General features: G+C 71.0%; 2 protein-coding genes across 5 annotated transcripts; one reads left to right on the forward strand and one right to left on the reverse strand.

Moving 5' to 3' along the window:
* The first annotated feature begins 68 nt into the window (after positions 1 to 68).
* Positions 69 to 4,513, forward strand: SLC22A31 (solute carrier family 22 member 31). 4 transcript variants are annotated; one of them, XM_090062666.1, is made up of 9 exons: positions 69 to 911; positions 1,149 to 1,252; positions 1,343 to 1,497; positions 1,815 to 2,123; positions 2,409 to 2,554; positions 2,627 to 2,741; positions 2,985 to 3,199; positions 3,483 to 3,667; positions 3,779 to 4,513. In XM_090062666.1, exons 1-9 carry the CDS (start codon positions 77 to 79, stop codon positions 4,055 to 4,057), a joined length of 2,343 nt encoding a protein of 780 aa, XP_089918792.1. In that variant the 5' UTR covers positions 69 to 76; the 3' UTR covers positions 4,058 to 4,513. The 4 variants fall into 4 exon arrangements, with proteins under 4 accessions (XP_089918792.1, XP_089918790.1, XP_089918793.1 ...); XM_090062664.1 differs by having other exon boundaries at positions 3,556 to 3,667; XM_090062668.1 differs by having other exon boundaries at positions 617 to 911; positions 1,815 to 1,983; positions 3,556 to 3,667.
* CDH15 (cadherin 15) lies at positions 4,505 to 14,279 on the reverse strand. The gene is made up of 14 exons (XM_090062674.1): positions 14,089 to 14,279; positions 11,067 to 11,213; positions 9,431 to 9,586; positions 9,143 to 9,287; positions 8,272 to 8,429; positions 7,819 to 7,947; positions 7,526 to 7,711; positions 7,107 to 7,360; positions 6,870 to 7,012; positions 6,543 to 6,779; positions 6,200 to 6,439; positions 5,974 to 6,110; positions 5,732 to 5,896; positions 4,505 to 5,461 (listed from the first exon to the last, which is right to left on the reverse strand). The coding sequence occupies exons 1-14, from the start codon at positions 14,140 to 14,142 to the stop codon at positions 5,264 to 5,266; spliced, it is 2,349 nt and encodes a 782-aa protein (XP_089918800.1). The 5' UTR covers positions 14,143 to 14,279; the 3' UTR covers positions 4,505 to 5,263.
* Between the last annotated feature and the right edge of the window lie 4,085 nt (positions 14,280 to 18,364).

Consider the following 18,364-nt stretch of genomic DNA (forward strand, 5'->3'; position numbering starts at 1 on the left):
TGTATGTATAGTTCACCCCAGGCAGCACTTTCCCTTCCAAGGAGAACGCAGGGCCGCCCGGCAAGCGGCCTCCGGGATGTCGAGGGCGGCAGCGTGCCCGGCGGGTGGCGGGTGGCGGGTTTCCTCCCCCGCAAGCGCCGCCGGAGCCGGGCCGGGCTGGTTGCAGCGGGGCGGAGGGCAGGAGCCCTGCCCTGACTCGCGGGCGGCGCACGGAGCAGGCAGCGGGGTGTCGCGAGCCCCCGGTGCCGCGTGGGGCGGGCCGGCGGCGGGGGCGGCAGTCGCTTCCGCGCCGGCGGCCTTGCTCGCCGTGCTGTCCGGGTTGCTTGCGGGGCCCGGGGGTGTCGCGAGGCTGCCGCCGCCGCCAGCTCGGGCCCCCCCCGCTGCCCCGGGCGGGCTGGCAGGTCCGGCCTGCCCCTGCGCAGGGCGCGGAGGCTGCAGGCAACGCTGTCAGCACGCTGGTGCGGGGCCCGGGCGCCGCCTCTGCCCCCGCCCGGTGCGACCGCCCTGCCGTCATCGGGCCCCGCACGAGGCGCGGGGGGGGGGGGGGGGCTCTCGCCGGGGCTGTCTGCGCGCGCACCCGCGCGGGCGGGCGGGGTTAAGGGCGGGCGCGGCGGCGGCGCAGGCGCAGTGGGGCGCGTGCGTGCCGGTGCGCGGCCGCCATGGAGTTCGACGCGCGGGTGCTGCGGGCGGCGGGCGGCTGGGGCCGGCGGGCGCGGGCGCTGGCGGCGGCGGGGTGGGCGGCGGCGCTGCCGCTGGCGCTCGGCTTCTTCTCGGGGCCGCTGCTAGCCGCCGCCCCCGCGCTGCGCCGCCCCGCGCCCAACGCCTCGCTGCCCGCCGGCCCCGCGCCCTGCGCCCGCGCCTGGCACTACGCGCTGCCCGCCGCCGGCCTCCGCTCCACCCTCGTCACCCAGGTGCGTGGGGCCGGGCCGGGCCGGGGCAGCCCCTCCCCTGGCCGAGGCGCCCCGGGGGCCCTGCAGGGCCCCGGCCAGGGCCGCCCGCTGCTGCCCCGGGGGGCTGGGTGCTTTCGGGGCGCGGCCCGCGGCCTCCGGATCGGGGCGGCTGCGCCCCGCTGGGCCCGGGTCGCTGCCTCCGGGCGGGCCCTCGGCGGCCGGGGCTCGGGGAAGAGGGTCTCACGGCTGCCCCCGCAGTGGGACCTGGTGTGCGCGGACCGCTGGAAGGTGCCTCTGGAGCAGACCACCTACCTGCTGGGCTGGCTGTGCGGCTGCCTCCTCCTGGGCCTGGCCTGCGACAGGTAACCGCGCTCGGCCCGGCCCCGGCCCCGGCGCCCCGGCCCCGGCCCCGGCGCGCCCGCCTGGCCCTCACGGCCCTGCCCGGCCCCCAGGTTCGGGCGCCGCGCCGCCTTCGTGGGCTCCCTGGTGCTGGCGGCCCCGCTGGGCGCCGGCGTGGCGCTGGCGCCGGACTACGTCGCGCTGCTGGTGCTGCGGCTGCTGCTGGGGGCCGCGCTGGCCGGCGCCTTCCTCGCCCTCTACGTCGCACGTGAGTGTGCCCGCGCCTGCCGGGCCCGCTGGGCCGCTCGCGCCCTCCCCGGCTCCGATGCCAGCGCCGTCTCCCCGCTTCTGCGGGCGGCGCAGGGAGCTGCCGCCCCCGGCTCCCGCCCTCGGGCGGCCGGGGCAGAGCTCAGCCCTGTCCGGGGCCGGGGCCGCCTTTGCTGGTCCCTCCTGCAGGGGCCCTGCTCTGGGGCAGGGGGGCCTCACCCGCGGGGCTGGGGCTTTGCGGCGGGGGGAGCCCGGGTCTGCAGCAGGGCGTGCGGGCACGCAGCCAGCCTGGGCCCCCTCTGCCTGTGTCGTGCCCAGGGCTGGAGCTGTGCGACCCCCCGCACCGCCTCGCGGTGGTCATGGTGGCCGGCGGCTGCTGGGTGGCGGGGGAGCTGCTGCTGCCCGGCCTGGCCGTGCTGTGCCAGGAGTGGCGGGTGCTGCAGGGCGCCGTGACCCTGCTGCTGGCGGCGGTGGCCGTCTGCGCCAGGTAAGGACCGGCCCCTGCGGCGGATGGGGGGCTGCTCTGGCCCTGGGAACAGTCGAGTGCAGCTCCAGCCTCTCCGAGGCCGGCGCGGATCAAAGCTTGCCCGCACCCTCCATCTCGAGTGCTGCGGGCAGGCGCCACGGGTAAATATTTGCCAAGGCTGGAGCTGTTGGGCCGGACGGGCCAGACCCGGGGGGTGGCGCAAGGATGGGGAAGAGTAGGGGCCGGGGCAGGGCTTGCCTGTCTTGGGTGCCTCGTGGAGCTGGGGCCTGCCGTGTCCCTGGGCACGGGGCGTGAGGGGCAGGGTCTGTGCCCAGGCTGGTGTGGAGGAGGGGGCTGGGACTGCTGCTGCTTTCTCCCTAATGCTGCCGGTGGGGGCTGGAGCGCTCCCTGGGACCCCACTGATGGTGGTGCTGCCACCCCCGCAGCTGCCCCTGGCTCTTCCCGGAGTCGCCCCGCTGGCTCCTGGCCACACGGCAGCTGGAGAAGGGCAGGGCGGTCCTGCGGCGCCTGGCCGAGGGCAACGGCGTGACCCTGGAGGACGACTTCTACAGCCGGGAGCACTTGTTCGCAGGTGAGGGCTGGGGGCGCTGGGGCTGGAGCCCACCACCGCCCCGCTGCCCGCGCTGACCCTGCCCCCTTGCAGCGACAGAGTTGGACTCGCTGTCGGAGGGGCCCCCGCTGCCCCGGTACCATTCAGTCTGCGAGATCGTCGACACCCGCGTCATCTGGAAGAACAGCCTCATCCTGGGGTTCACTGCGTAAGGACCACAACGCGTGGGCACCGGGGGGCTGCTGGGGTCCCCGCACTTCTTCCTCAGCGTCTTCCTGCCCCCGGCCTGGGCGCCAGGCCTGGCCCGTGTGCCCCTCGTCCCGGCCATGGCGGCTGGACCTGCTTCATCCTGCCTTGTATCCCTGCAGTCCCAGCCCCGTGGCTCGGACCAGGCTGAGCCCGGAAGGTGATGGGGACAGACACACACCTGTGCACGTGCATCTCCCCCCAGGTTCATCGGCAATGGCATCCGACACTGCTTCACCCGCAACCTGGCACCCTACCCGCCCCGCTTCTACTTCTCCTATTTCCTGCTGGCGGCCACCGAGGCCGTGGCCTGCCTCTGCCTCTGCCTCACTGTGGACTGCTTTGGGCGGCGTGCCATGCTGCTGCTCTGCACCATCCTCACGGGCATCGCCTCGCTGCTGCTGCTGGCGCTCACCCAGTGTAAGGCGCGGGGCGGCTCGTGAGCAACCCTTGGGCTCCACTTCTGTCCTGCGGGATGCAGGGGTGCTCCCTGAGCCACGGGGGAATTGGGAGTCCACCCCCTCTGACGTCCTGCTGCCTGTACCGAGTGCCCCTGGGCGCTCCAGGGTGATGGGGGACCTCCCCCCCAGCCCACGGGTGGCTGTGCACACAGTGCTGGGATATAGCGTGGGAGACCTCCCCTCCCACCCTCAGGTCTCTGGAGCGTCCCGTGGATGGCGCTGGTCCTGCTTTCTATTTCCAGCCTGCTGCTCCAGGCTTAGGGTGCACTGGGGGCAACAAGTGGGTCTCCCCAACTGCTTCCCTCCTCCCCCCAGACCTGCTGGACTCGGTGGTGCTGACCCTTTCTGTCCTGGGCATCACATCCTCGCATGCCGTCGCTATGCTCAGCATCCTCTTCGCTGGCGAGGTGCTCCCCACCGTGCTCAGGTAAGAGAGGGCCTTGCTTTGCCCCTTTCAGGGGTGGGCACATGGCAGCGCTGAGCTGTGGCGCCTACTTCCGCTCCGTGGCTAGGTGCTGAAGCCTGCTCTCCCTTGCAGGGGCTCGGGCCTGGGCCTCATCCTGGCAGCCAGCTTCATGGGCCAGGCGACAGCACCCATCATGGCCATCCGCAACAGCCGTGGCTTCTTCCTGCACCACTTAGTCTTCGCCTCCTTTGCCATCCTCTCCGTGCTCAGCATCATGCTGCTGCCCGAGACCAAGGGCAAGGCCCTGCCCGAGTCCGTGGAGGACGGGGAGCGCCAGCGCCGGCCCGCGCTCTTCCGGGCCTCGCGCCGCAAGGACCGGCTACCCCTGCTCTTGTCCCACAGCCAGGATGACTCCCAGAGCTACGCCCGCCTTGTCACGGCCACCAAGAAGCTGCTGGGCTCCACGCACCGGGGCCCTCGCCTGCTGCCGGCCACCCCCCGTGCCTATGGGTCCCGTCTGGGGACATAGCTGGGTCCAGTGTTCGGTATGGACGTAAAGTGGGGGAGCTGCAACCGGCCGCGGGGAGGGGAGTGCGGAGGCCGGGAGTGTCTGGGGGCTGCATGGGGCAGCTGGGCGCTGGGGTGGTCCTGTGAGCGTACGCTACAGGCTGCAAGGTGCCCGCGCTGTGCTCAGGACAGACCCTCTGCGTCCGTGCCCGTGCTGTGCCTGGGGGGTCCTGCAGCACACGGTGCCTGTCCCCCTACCCTGCAGGCCAGGGGCAGACCTCACCCCGGCAGGCTCCAGCTCGGGGTGGGGGGTGACGCTCCCTGTGTGCCCGGCGCTGCCAATAAAGTGCCTTGTTTCTAGCCCGGGCTTGGCTCTGCTTTATTTCTCCCAGGCTGTCCTGGCTCCCAGCGGCCGGGGGCCTTCCCTTGCCTTGGGTGCACGTCCCCACCCCCTCGGCCTGCCCCCACGGTGCTAGCGCTGCCTGCAGTGGTCTTGGCTCCTCTCTCCAGGCTCCAAGTCCCCTTCCCTGCTGTATTTGTGCCCCTTGCTGTCTGGTCCCTGCCTGGGCCCTTGTCCTCTCCTGCTGCCCCCAGCCTGGCGCTGCTTGCTCAGCTGCTGTCTGGGCCGTGGTCCTGCCCCTGCCTTGGCTTCGGTGCTCTCAACCCTTGGCCCAGACGCTCCCAAGGCTGGCTCCCTTGCTGCTGCTCCTCATGTGCTGCAGAAGTCCAGCATAGGGGTCCCTCTGGCTTGGGTAAATGATCCCCTTCCCTCCCCCCTTGCTCTGCCTCTGCAAGGAAGAGCCCTGCCCTGTATCGCTCCATGGACCACGGCCTGTAGCCAGGAGCAGGGCCTGGGCCTGAGCCTCTGCTGTGCTGCACAGGTGCTTTCTCCCAGCCGGGCTGGGGGGGGCTAGGGACAGGGCAGGGGGCTGCTGTCCCATGCACCAGGGGCTTGGGGCTGTTCTCCCTGTGCAAAAAGTTGCAGGTTTAGGGTTGAAAGCTGGGAAAACCCTAGTGCATGTGTGTCACTGAAAGCAAAGTCCCCCTGTGCCGCAGGCGCCCGTGCCGCACGCTGGAGCGGGGCAGCCTGGTGCAGCGCCCCGGCCGCCGCTACTGCCCGTACAGGTCCGCCAGGCGCCGGAAGCGCGGGCCCCACTCGTGGAGGTAGTCGTAGTCCTGGTCGCCATCCTCCAGGCTGGAGACGATGGAGCTGAGCGTCCCGGCCACGGAGCCCGAGCCCTCGTAGTCGTAGATGAGAGCCGTGTCATACGGAGGCACGCTGGGGTCGCTGTCGGCTGCGTCCAGCCCCTGGGGGTGCAGGAAGGAGGTCAGGCGCAGCAGGGCCCTGCGGCAGGGTGCACGTGCCCGGCAGAGGGGGGGGTATGTTCAAGGACCAGGTCTGGGAGCTGTGGGATGGGCAGTCGGCACATCTTCCTCTCTAAAGTTTAGCTCTGCTGCGTCCGAAGGACGGGGCCTAGTGGGGTGGCAGAGCCACGGCCCTGGGAGCTGGACAGGACCCCAGGCCTTGGCTGGGGAACATGGCGGGGGGTCCCCCACGGCCCACCTGCCTCCTCTCACCTCGTTGATGAAGTCCTCGATGTCGGAGGGGCCGGCGGGCAGGCGCCGGGGGTACAGAGGAGAGCCGTAGCTGTACGGCGCGTCCCTGCGGAGCGGCTGCTTACCCCGCAGCGACGGCGGGGGGAACAGCTCGGGGTGGCGCAGCTGGTTGAGGTCATAGGCGTCCTGCGGGGAGGACGGGGTTAGGGGTGTCCCCGGGGCTCCTCCTGCCCATGCTGGGCTCAGATCCCCGCCGGTCTCACCTGATCCTCCTCGCCACCGCCCTGCTCGTCGTAGTTGAGGATGTTGTCCCGCAGGTCGTCCCGAGACCCCGCCAGCAGCCCCTTGCGCAGCGCGCGCTGCCGACACCGCTCCCCGATGGCGGCCAGCAGGACCAGCACTGCCGGGACAGACGGACGTGGCGCGTGGGGCTGGGGTGAGGGGAGCGGGGGGAGAGCGGGGCGAGGTCGGGGCTGCCGTCTCACTTACGCAGCAGCAGGATGATGGTGCCCAAGACGCTCATGAGGGCCCCGAAGCTGAGGCCGGCACCCACCGCGGAGGCGGCCACAGTCCCCTCCCAGCAGGTGCCGCTGTCCCCACAGAGGCACGCGGACACGTTGAGCGGCTGCTTCTGCTCCTGCGGCGGGCTCCCTGAGTCGCGGACCAGCACGGGCAGCACGTAGAGCCCCTCGGGCACCTCCGCCAGCAGCCTCAGCGCGGCGTGGGTCTCTGCGGGCGGGGAGAGGAGATGGAGAGTCGTGGGACACGGTGCCCGCGTGTGCCCCGCTGGCCAGGCTCTGCCCCGCTCCCTGCGCCAGCCCTGGCCCCTCACTGTTGACGCGGCTGAGGGTCCAGTTGCGGGCGAGCTGGGGGTCTCCGGAGCCCAGGCTGAAGTTGAAGGGCTCGGCGTGGGGCGACAGGTCCTCGTCGGTAGCGCTGAGCAGCAGGGGCCGGCCCCGGCCCGGCTGGCTGCACACGACGCCGGCCAGCGGGGTCAGGACGGGCGCGTGGTCGTTGACCTCCCAGATCTCGATGGAGAGGGTCCCCGTGGCCGTGAGCGGGGGCTCGCCTGGGGGCAAGGGAGCGCAGAAAGCGGGGGTCAGGGCCTGGCACTGCCCTCTGCGGGCTGGGGCGAGGGGGCAGGGAGGACAGGCCTTACCGTTGTCGCTGGCCAGGACGAGGGCCGTGTACAGGCCTCCCTGCAGGAAGGCCGAGAGCCGTGGCAGCTCCCGCGTGGTCAGCACCCGGCCGGAGCCCGGCTCCACCCGCAGCCAGGCTGCTGGGTCGTAGGCCAGGGCGTAGCTGGGGGCAGACGGGGACCGGTCAGCGGGGCCCCCTGGCATCCCCAGTGCAGGACGAGGGGTGGTTCTTGCCCCTGCCCCGGGGAGGGTCTCACCTGAGGGCCTGGGGCTGGCGGATGTCGGGGTCGCTGGCGCGGTAGACGGTGACCTCGGTGCCAGGCGGCGCCCCCTCGGCCACGCTCACCAAGCGCGGGTTCTCCGGGAAGACGGGCGCCTCGTTCACGTCTCGCACGCGCACGTGCACCGTGGCCAGCGCCCGGGCGCTCGGCGGGGCCGCGGGGTCCAGCACTTGCTGGTTCTGCACCGAGACCGTGAGCGCGAAGCGGTCCCGGACTTCGTGGTCCAGCGCCTGGGCAGAGAGGGTGAATGTGGAGCCACGGGCCGTCATCCAGCAGGGTCCCAGCCCGCCCAAGGAAGTTGAAGTGCCCTTTCCTCTGCGCCACCCCTCTCGTGGCATAGCTGCCCCTGGCAAGGGTGCGTGCGCCAGGGTGGGGATCTCTACAGTAGCCCTCACCTTGGCGGTGGAGAGGACACCATCGTTGGTGCGGGGGTCGGTGCGGATGGCGAAGACGCCCTCGGGGTCGCCCTCCAGGATGGTGAAGCGCGCCAGCCAGTTGGGGGAGCCGGGCAGGTCCTTGTCGTGCACCAGCACGCGGCCCACCTCGGCCCCCCGCACGTCCTCCGCCACCTCCAGGGAGAACTGCGGGAGAGGAGGGGGTTGCTCCGCTCTGCCCCGCTCCCACTGGCCCCCAGCGGGGTGAAAGGGACCCGGGCGTCCGGCCCCAGCCCCGAGGCTCCAGCCCCTACCTCGTCCTCCGTGAACTCGGGCGGGTTGTCGTTGACGTCGTCCACGTAGATGACCGCGGCAGCCGTGGTGGTGAGGCCGTCCCCGGACATGTCAGCTACTTGGAGCGTCAGGTTATACACAGCCACTGCCTGGATGGGCATGGGTCACCACCTGGCACTGTCAGCATGGCCCTGTGCCCCCAGTGACCGCCTCTGCATGGCCTGGGCACCCCCACCCCGGTGCACCCTGCCTGAGCCATGTTGGGCTGCCTGCTTGCCCTCCGTCACCCCCTGCGTTAGCCATGCTCGGCCCTGTGCCCCCTACACCTCTACCTACTGAAAGCCCCCACCCGGCCGCTGCCAGCCCCACCCCAGGGCTGCCCCAAGCACCTCGGCTCTGCTTGCAAAGCGCCCTGGACACCACCCAGCCCCCCCACCCCATAGTGCAGGGGCCGGGTCCCCAGGGCCTGTTACCTCTCGGTCCAGCCCGGCCTGGGCGGTGCGGATCTCGCCCGTGGTCTCGTTGATGTGGAAGGCACCGGTGGCTGGCTCCAGGATGGAGAACCGCAGCACCGCGTTGTCCGTGTCGGGGTCATCGGCATCCGTGGCCTCTGCCGTCATCACCAGGGTACCTGTGAACACACACGTGCACACACACAGTTACAGAATCACAGACAATGAGGGTTGAAGGGAGCCCAGGAGTCGCATCTACTCCAACCCCGCGTTCAAAGCAGCACCAGCCCCAGCTGCATCATCCCCGCCACGGCTTTGTTGAGCTGGGGCTTAACAGCCGCCAAGGGTGGAGACTGCACCACCGCTCTGGGTAAGCTGCTCCAGGGCTTCACCACCCTCCCAGTGAGAGCGTTTTCCCTAATATCCAACCTCAGCTTCCCTTGCTGCAGCTGGAGCCCATTGCTCCTTGTCCTGCCATCGGCCCCACTGAGACCAGCCCAGCTCCAGCCTCTTTGCAGCCCCCCGGCAGGGAGCTGGAGGCTGCTGTTCAATCCCCCTCGGTCTTCTCTTCTGCAGACTCAACCAGCCCATTTCCCTCAGCCTCTCCTCCCCAGGCCTGTCCCCCAGGCCCCAGCCATTTTCATTTCTCTCTGCTGGACTCTGTCCAATGTGTCCACATCCTTTCTGTCGTGGGGGCCACAGCTGGACACAGGACTCCCGATGTGGCCCCCCCGGTGCCGAATAGAGGGGAAGACTCACGTCCCTCCAGCTGCTGGCACCGCTCCCACCAACGCAGCCCAGGACGCCGGTCGCCTTCTTGGCACCCAGGGCGCGTCGTTGGCACATGCAACAAAGCGCGCCGGTGGCTCGGCGCCAGCCCCCACGCACCCACCTGGCTCGGCGCCCTCCATCACGTGCCCCGTGAACACCTCCTGCCGGAAGAGGGGCCGGTTGTCGTTCTGGTCCACCACGATGATCTCCAGGTCAGTGGGGTCCTCTAGCGTCCTGCCCCCCAGGTCCAGCGCGTAGGCCTTCAGCTGGGCACAGGACGGGGTGTCACCGGCAGCTCGCAGTGCCCACCCCCGGGCAGCTGCAAGCCCCCCGGCTAGGGGAAGGGCAGCCAGCCGGAGGGGGTAGGCAGGAGGCTGTGTTGCAGGGGCGTTCGGGGAGCCGGGCTTACGCGGAAGCGCTCGGTCTGCTCCCGGTCCAGCACAGTGTTGAGGAAGACCTTCCCACTGAGCTTGTCGATGGAGAAGACGCCCAGCGGCTCCTCGTCCACCCCCGGCCCCTTGATGCTGTAGATGACGCCCCCGGGCTGCTGCTTGTCCGACTTGATCTGGCGGGGTGGGGGACAAACCCAGGAAGCAATGGGGCTGGCACTGCTGCAGGATGCTCACAGCCCCCACCTCAACCCCCTTTCCCTAGGAGATGCCCAAGGGTGGCATGTGCTGCCTCACCCACCGCTGCCCGCCCATGCATGCCCCCACCCCTGCAGTGCACCGTGAGGGCCGGGCATAAGGGGAAGGGTCCTGTGCGCAATGCTAGGGGGGGCGGGGCTGTGGCCTTGCACTTAACGGTAGATTAGTGTGTGCATAGGTGCACATGTGCATGTGTGTGTGTAGATGTGTATGTGCAAGTCGGCAGGTGCGTGTATGCATGCATGCATGTACCGTGGAGGAGGCTACACATGCGTGTGTGTGTGTGTTATACAGGGTGTTTGTAAAAGTCCTTGTGCAACTTGAAACTGTAATCCCCTCGGATGTACACATGATAGAGGCACACTCTAAACAGCAATTGAAAGCATCATGCCTTATGTTTTTTAGCACAGTGTACGCTATGCAGAGGGTAAGGATCACAAGTGCAATTCATGAAATCTCACAGCAGCAACTGGAAAATGTTTTCTATGAGTTGGAAAATCAGACTGAACGCCGTCTCATGAGATACGTATATTGAAGTGTAGACATCTGAACTGTATTAAGTTAAAATTGAGTTCTGCTTTCAGTCGCCGTTTGCAGTTTGCTTCTATCATGTGCACCTCCAAAGTTATTACAGTTTAAAGTTGCACAAGGACTTTATAAACATTTTATACACACACACACACACACAATATCTGTGAGCTTGCATATGTGCATAAAGATATACATGCAAAATGGCAGATATTGTATACTCGTGTGCGTGCACATGCATGTACCATGCAGGAGGCTGCAAATGTGTGTTCATGGTGGGTAAGTGTAGTGTGTATGTACACACACACACCTGAAAGTTGGCAGATACTGTATGTATGTATGTGCATGTGCATATGCCATGGAGAAGGCTGCATGTGTGTGTTTAAGGTGGGAGGGTGTGTGCATGTGCATGCACATGCACGTGTGATGGAGGAGGCTGCCCATGAATGTTCATGATGGTGTGTATGCAAGTGTACATGCAAGTCGTGTGTGTGCACGCACACCACGGAGAAGGCTGCATGTGTGTGTTCAAGGTGAGGGGGCTGTGCATGCGCATGCACGTGTGATGGAGGAGGCTGCCCATGAATGTTCATGATGGTGTGTATGCAAGTGTGCATGCAAGTCGTGTGTGTGCACATGCACCATGGAGGAGGCTGAATGTGTGTGTTTGCGTGTGTATACACACATGCAAGTTGGCACCAGTGCGTGCGCATGCGTGCATGTGTGCGCCATGGAGGAGGCTGCAGGTGTGTGCTCACAATGCATGTGTGTAATTCAGTGAGCGCAGGTGGCCTGTTGTGCGACGATGCAGAGTGGAGGAAAGGGTGCGAGCACAGCCCCCAGGTCACCCCCCAGCCCAGCAGCTCCTACCTGCACCAGGAGGTGGGGGATGCGCTTGTGGTTCTCGGAGACGCTGATCGGGGGGATCACCCAGGCCCGCTTCACTCGCCGGGGCCCCTCCGGCCGCCACGGGCGCAGGACCGGGGCCGCGGGCGCTGCGCCGGATGGGCCGGGGCCCTGCAGGGAGGAGAAGGAGCTTGTGTTGGCACCTGGGGGTGCAGCTCGTGCTGAGGTGGGGGTGGGCATTGTGCACCCCTCCTCACCCACCACTGCCCTGGTTGGCCCCTGGGCAGGGGGAGCAGGGGCACAGACAGCGGGCGGGCGGGGGGCACGGGCACGGGGCCAGCTCTCCCCAGCTGCGGGGCTGCAGTGACACCTCGCGGCGGCCGGGCGCTGCGACAAGACGACCCGGCGTCTCAGAGCTGCCCCTTCCCCACCGCCCGGGGTGCGGCATGGCCTCGTGGTGGGCTGGGGGTGTCAGCGCTGCCCCGGGACTCACACCCTGCACACACGGATGCTCCCAGGCAGACCCACACCCCCGCGTGCACGTGTAGACACGCATGCGCACACTGCAAACACCCCCATGTATACAGCACGACACCACCCCTAACCATCCTTCACCACCCCTTTCCCAGCGTGCCCCTTCCCCAGCTGTTTCTGCACCGACCCAACCGCAACTGGGTTGGGGGCGTCATCGGAGCCCTCCCCCACCCAAGAGCCAGCGTCCCCGCGAGCCGCCGAAACCTGTGAGCGGCCAGAGCAGGTGTGGCCGAGGCCGCAGCCGCGTCACACAAGAGCCCTTTGTGCAGGGGCGTCAGGGAACAGCTGCCCTGGGAGAGGCGCTGGGGGGGCAGGGGGCTGTCTGGGGGGCGTGGAAGGGGGGTGTCTGCCCAGCATCCTCCCCCCTCCCCCCCGATCGGACGTGGCTCCGGGGGTGGGGCAGGGGCCACGCTGGCTGGGCTCGGAGAGGAGCCAAGGCGCTCATCGTGGGATCCCGCAGGCCCCAGGGGACCTGGGCCGGCCGCGCCGGCTATAAATGGAGCAGGCAGGGCCTGTGGCGAGCGGGGAACGCGCCACCGCCCAGCAGCTGTGCCGTGGCCCCGGGCAGAGCTGGGCTTCTGCAGGCAGAGACCACGGCACCCCCGCCCCTGCAGACAGGGCCCTGCAGCGAGGCACTCCCAGCCCAAAGCCCCTCCCCTGGTCCCCCAAAGGACACCCACCCGTGTCCCTCCATCCCCCGTGCACAAGGGTCAAGCTGCTCTGATCCCTGTCCTTTCAGCTCCGGGGGCGCTCAGGGGGCTGTGAGCACCCATCAAGCCAGCCTGCCCCCGACCCTGGGACGGGGCCCTGCGTGCAGAGAGCTGGCCCGGAGCCCAGACCCTCTCCCCGGGCCTGCGCAGCCCCCGTGTCTCTGCAACCCGCGCTCCCACGGTCGCGGCGAAGCCGGGAGCCCAGGCTGAGCCCCTGGCTCCCGGGGCTGCTGTGCTGGACACGGGCGGGAGGGCATCCCAGCCCCGGCGATGGGATGGGGGCAGCGCTGGCCGGGCTGGGGGACGGAGCTGGGAGCCGGAGGGGGGCAGCAAATGACTCCTATCCCAGGAGAGCAGACATTTTTAGCCCGTGCCCTCTGACCGGGCCAATGGCCCCCCCGCGCCCGGCCCCGCTCCGGATTCCTGCCGCAGCAGCTGGCCAAGGCGGCCCCCGCCCCGGGCCCAGGGGAGCAGGGGCTGCCTCTGCCCAGCGCGCCCTCCCTTGCCCTCTGAGCAGGGCGAGGACGGGGTTAATGCATGCTGGATCAGGCCCAGGCGCGGGGGCCCGGCCAGCCGGGCCAGCCGCACGGACTTGGCCTCCTCGACTGTCCCCGGCCACGTTGCAGCCCGCGCCGCGCGGGGGCAGGATGTGGGGGCGTCCACGGAGCGGCTGGGGGGCCAGGGCCGGGCTCGCAGGGGTCGTGGGTCAGGCTCGGGCACCCGCAGAGCAGAGGGGCCGAGGGGCTCTGACACGCACACGTCTCCGCTTGCGGCGGCCCCCTCCCTCACGCCCTCCCCCCGGGGCTGGGGGCAGAGGGCCGAGCGGAGCTAATGTGAACCAAATGCCCGCCCGCAGGCCGAGGCCGAGCTCCACGGTGGCATTCGCCACGCTTCACGCTTGTCACGGGCTCCCCGCTGACTCCCGGCCGGCCGGGCAGGACGGCGGGACCCCCGGCGCCGGGCGCAGGAGCGGGACGGGGCTGTGATCCCAGCGCGGGCACGCCAGGACCCCCCAACCCCTCCCCCCTCTGGCAGCCGATCCCCAAGGATACCCCAGATCCCTGCGGGTACCACAGCTGTCCGGCTGCATCCCTCCTGCCCCCACCTGGGAGAGAGGGCATGGTGCGCACACGCCTGCGAAGGCATGTTGGCGCGCGTGCATGCAGATAGCGGCACGCGCGTGCAATGCCTGCCCAGGTGCGTGCATGGGTCTGCGCAGATGGCCGCACAGCCGGTGCCCGTGTGCGCAGGGCGTGAGCTGCTCAGCCCAGGCAGGTGCGTGCAGATGGCTCCACCGGGGCACGCATGTGCACGGCGTGGGCGTGCAGGGGGTGCACCCCTGCTCCCCCCGGGCCCAGCCAGGGGCTGGCAGCCTGCCCTGCGTGCCCGGCTCTGCTCGGCCTGTGCTGCCTGGGGGACCGGGGGCTTCCAGGGGGCCAACCCTCCTCCAGCCCAGCTCTCCCAGCTCCAGGGGTTCCCCAGTGCTGAGGCCGGTGCCCACCCAGCACCCCCAGACCAGGCACCCTGCGCCGAGGACCCCCCGGCAGGGACCAGGACGGGGAGGGCCAAGAGGGGGAGAGCTGGGCACGCCGAGGAGGTGAGGACCACACGGCAGGCCCCAAGGGAGCTCCCCTGGGGCCAAGGCACGTGGGCACAGGCTGCAGAGCCACCCCTCCGCCCACCGGCAGCCCCCTCCCCACAGCCTGGCACCGGCAGCCCCCTCCGTGTCCGCGGGCGGGGAACGGAGACGCCCGCCGTCCCCGCGCCTTTCCCACGGGGCACGGCGCCCACGCGCCGCTTACCTGCGCCCAGAGCGGCGGCAGGAGGCAGAGGGCGAGCAGCACAGCGCGGTCCATGGCGGGGGCCGCGGGCGGGCCGGGGCCGTCGGGCCGGGAGTGGGAGCCGGGCGCCGGAGCGAGCTAAAATAAAACTGGAGCCTGGCTGAGTGACAGCACATGTGCGGTGAGCGCGGAGGCCGGGGATCAGGCGGGGGGGCCGCAGCAGCTGTCCCCATCACACAGGTCACATACCCCGGGCCCGACCCCGGGGGCCGCGGGGGGAGCGGCCCGGTTAACCCTCTGCCTGCCAGCTCCCTCTGCCCCCGCCCTGCCCCCTTCCCCACGGCGCGCAGGGGCAGGGGCAGGGGCAGGGGCGGGGGCAGGCCCCTCCGCGCTGCGGGCCGTCCGTGCCCCACGCCTGGCTGCACCCCCGGCAAGGCACCGCTGTGCACCCGCACGGCCCAGGCCTGCCCCCGCCGGTGAGGGGGCTCGCCCGGGGCAGGGTCCCAGCTCGACGACGACTGCCCTGAGCTGTCCCCTCCAGCCCCCAGGCCCGCGGGGATGACCGTGCCCCCCAGCACCGCCGCGCCCCGCTGTGCCAGGCCCTGCCCTGCGGGGACAGCGCCGGGAGGCGCCCTGCCTGGGGCCAGCTGCCGCGCGCGGGCATGCGGGGCACGCGGGGCAGGAGCTCGGCCTCCCCGCTGGCAGGCGGGGGACGCTTCGCAACAGCTGCGGCCCGGGCTCCCCCCGCGGGGGCCAGGGCAGGTGGCAGAGCGGCGTGGGCGCAGCACGAAGCCGGCCGGGCTTGGTGCCCGGGGCACCTTCCACCCTCCGCCGTGGCCCCCCAGCGCCCGCACCCACCCCGGCCCAGAGGCCGCGGGAAGGTGCCGGGGAGGCCCGCACCCGGCGGGAACGTGGCAGCTGGCCCGGGCGGCGCCGGGACCCCGCCGGGGCGGACGCGCGAGGACTCTCGCGCCGAGCTGTCCAAGCCCCCGGCCCCCGCCAGCTGCTGCACCCCGGCTGCCCGAGCCTGGGAGACAGGCGGGGGCACGGCGGGGGCCCCCCGCAAGTGAGCAAGACCCGGGCGCGCTCGAAGGGAAGCGAGCCCAGGCGGCTGCTCGGAGCGCACTCGCAGCGCGCGTGGGGGAGAGGTGGGGCTCTGGGGCTGGCACGCGTCTGCACGCCCCGCTGCGTGGTGGGTGCACTCCGAGCTGCACGCACGCACACCTGCACGCTCGTGCCTGGACATGCATCTGCACACACACACTGCGCGCTCGTGCCTGCGCGCACACGTTGCACCCACACCTGGACACCCTGCATACTCACACCTCCATGTACACATGGCACACCCACACCTGCATGCATACATGGTGCACTCATGCCTGCACACACACTGCGTTCTCATGCCTGCACGCACACATTGCACTTACACGCTGACACTTGCACATGCACATGGCGCACTCATGTACACATTACACACACACACACACACACACTGTACACTCATGCCGGCACTTCCCCCCTTCCCCCCCGCTGTTCTCTGGGTGCATTCACATTTGCACCCCCCCAGCCCAGTGCACTGGGATGGCATTCACGCGCCCGAGATCCCCCTGCAGCTCGCGTGCTCGAAGGGGCGGCCCCAAGGTGCTGGTGCCCTGGCGGGCGGCGCCCCTTCCCACCGCCCCGACAGCCCTGGGCGCAGCCCGCGGACACCCCGCCGCAGCCGGGGGTGCCGCCTAGGCCAGGATCGGCGCCCAGCCCCGCGCTGCCCTTTCCCCGGGCGCGGGTGCCGCCTGTCCGCTCGCAGGGCGCCGGCAGGGGCCAAGGCAGGCGCAGGCACCAGCCCCCGCGGCGGCACACCCGCTGCCCCTGCCCGTGGCTCACGGAGAGCAGGGGGGTCGCGGCACCCCTGCCCTCCTCGCCCCGGGACACCTGCCCCGCGGACGCCTTGCAGGTGGCACCAGGGCCCCCTGGCGCCGCGCCGGAGGGCACGCCGCAGCCCTGGCACAGGGCTGGCAGCCCCCAGCACCATCGCGGGCCCTCGCCCCGCTCGCCTTCCCACCTGCGCCCCCGCGCCAGGCCCTCGGCAGCCCCGCGCGGGACAGAGGCAGGTCGGGACGCCCGGGCTCCCCGCGTGGGGGGCTCCCCGCGTGGGGGGCTCGCGCCGGTCTTCACCCCGCGCGGCCCCGGCGCGAGCTGCCCCGGGCCAGGAGCCCTGCGTCTGCTCCCAGGCCGGGCGGGGGCCCGCGGAGAGGCGCTGCCCGGCTGCGGACCCCGGGCGAGGCACCTCCGCACGCCCCCGTGCCGCCGGGGGGGCGCGTGCCCCGAGCACGCCGCGGGAGCGCACCCCGGGGCCGGCAGCAGGTGGCAGCATTGCACCGGCGCACGGGCCTGGCGCAGCCGCGTGCAAGCGGGCAGCGTGCGCTCACACCCGCGGGGGCCGCCGGGGCTGCCCGGCTCGTGCAGGCGGCACCCCCCTCGCCCCGCCCGCCCCACGCCCCGCGCCGCCCTCGCGCGCCGCCCGCTGCTGCGGGGAGCCGAGCCCCCCCCCCCCAGCGCGCGGGCACGGCCCGACGGGGCGCACGGCGCGGCTCTCGCGCACCAGCAGCGGGCGGCCCGGGCCCGGGGGGGGGCAGAGCCCCCCAGCCGCTCCCCGCAGGCATGCCGCCCCGGCCCGCGTGCCCCGCGCGGGGAGTGTCCGGGGGTCCCGAGCCGGGAGGTGTCTGTCGGGCAGGGAGGGGGCGATTCCTGCCTGCCCCGCTCCCGGCGGGCCCAGGGCTGCACGCAGGCACCGGGCAGCAGCAGAAAGCCATCGGCCCCCCGCGCGTGGCGCCGCGGCGCGGGGCGGCGGAAACCGGGCGGCCCCCTCGTGCCGCCAGCCCCCGCGGCTCCTGCCTGCCGCCCGCTCGTGGAGAGCGCAGGGCTCGGGGGGCGCGCAGCCCGGAGGTCCCACGCCAGCGGGCGCGGCGGGGAGGGGCTGTCCGCCCCCGCTGCCCCTGACGAGCGTCCGATTTCCTTCTCCTTCACCGCCTCGCCCTGCCCCGGCCCCGGGCCCCGGCTGCCTCGCGGGATCCTGATGCACTGTGGCAGGAGGAGCGGGGGGAGCAGATGCCCCCTGCCACTGGCGCGGGGACTGGGGGGCTGCGGCAGCCCGGGGGCTGCCCAGACCCATGGAAAGACGCATCAAAGCCAATCGACACGGGTCACGGCACGCTCCCTGCGGCCGCCCCGGCCCGTGGCACCCCTCGCCCCACTTTGCCCGGCGAGCCGGATGCTCCGAAGTCAACACGGGAGCCGTCCTCGGCGCGTCCATCCGGGGAGAGAGCTTGCAGCTGAGCCCGTGCGGCCGGCACCGGAGCTAGGTGACATGCCCAGGGGCATGCGGGGAAGCTGTGGCGGAGCGGGGCCGAGCTCCAGGTCTCCTAAGGCTAAGCTCACAAGCACCCGGCCCCCACACTTCTCACCCCCCCCTTTGTGGGGTCTGCCACCAGTCTGGGACCAGCCAAATCTGCAAAAGACCACGTCTCTCTTCCCGCTCACCCGGCCCAACTTGCGGCGAAGCACCAGGCTGACCAAAGGCGTCCTGGGCAGGAGGCGGGGCGCCAAGCCTGAGCTGGCAGACACGGAAGGCCACGGGCCCCAGAGCAAACAGCCGGGAGAGCGGTGTGCCTGCGCCAGGCCTCGCCGCAGCGCCGCCCGGACCCCTGGGTGCCGGTTTGTTTTGCCGAGTGCACGCGGCCCACAGCACGAGTGCTGCCTCCTTCCACCCCCGTGCCCGTGCCAGCACCCTCCCTCAGCCACCACCCACGGGGAGGCCAGGGGAGCCCCGCAGGGGCCAGGGCGTGGGACGGACGCGGGGCACCGGGGCAGGGCGAGCCAGCACCCCACCAGAGAGAGAGAAGCCAGCTGGTGAATGCCAGAGCAGCAGCCATAAAGCCACCCAAGCTTGGGATTTTATATGGCCATAAAAGCTGATGTGGGCTGCAAAGCGCGCCAGCGCCAGCACCGCTCGGCCTGCCCAGCTCGCGGGCGGGGGCAGGACGCCTGGGATTCGCCTGCAAGGTGGCGGGGTGCGAGGGGCACGCACTGTGCCCGGAGGCGCGGGAGAGCACATGGGACAGGATGAGGGGCACGTCAGTGCCTGCAAGCAGGCCAGGACGAGGGGGAGGGAGTCCCGACAGCAGCCGGGTGCACAGATCACGCGTGCCATGCAGAGGGGGTGGGTGCAACACAACCGCCTTCGTAAGACACGCGCCCTCCCGCCCGGCTGCGGGGTCTGCCCACCGCCCTTCGTGGCAGG

This window comes from Crocodylus siamensis, chromosome 9 (genome assembly GCF_052110815.1).
Source record: "Crocodylus siamensis isolate JL-2025a chromosome 9, ASM5211081v1, whole genome shotgun sequence".
NCBI classification, from domain to species: Eukaryota; Metazoa; Chordata; order Crocodylia; family Crocodylidae; genus Crocodylus; species Crocodylus siamensis.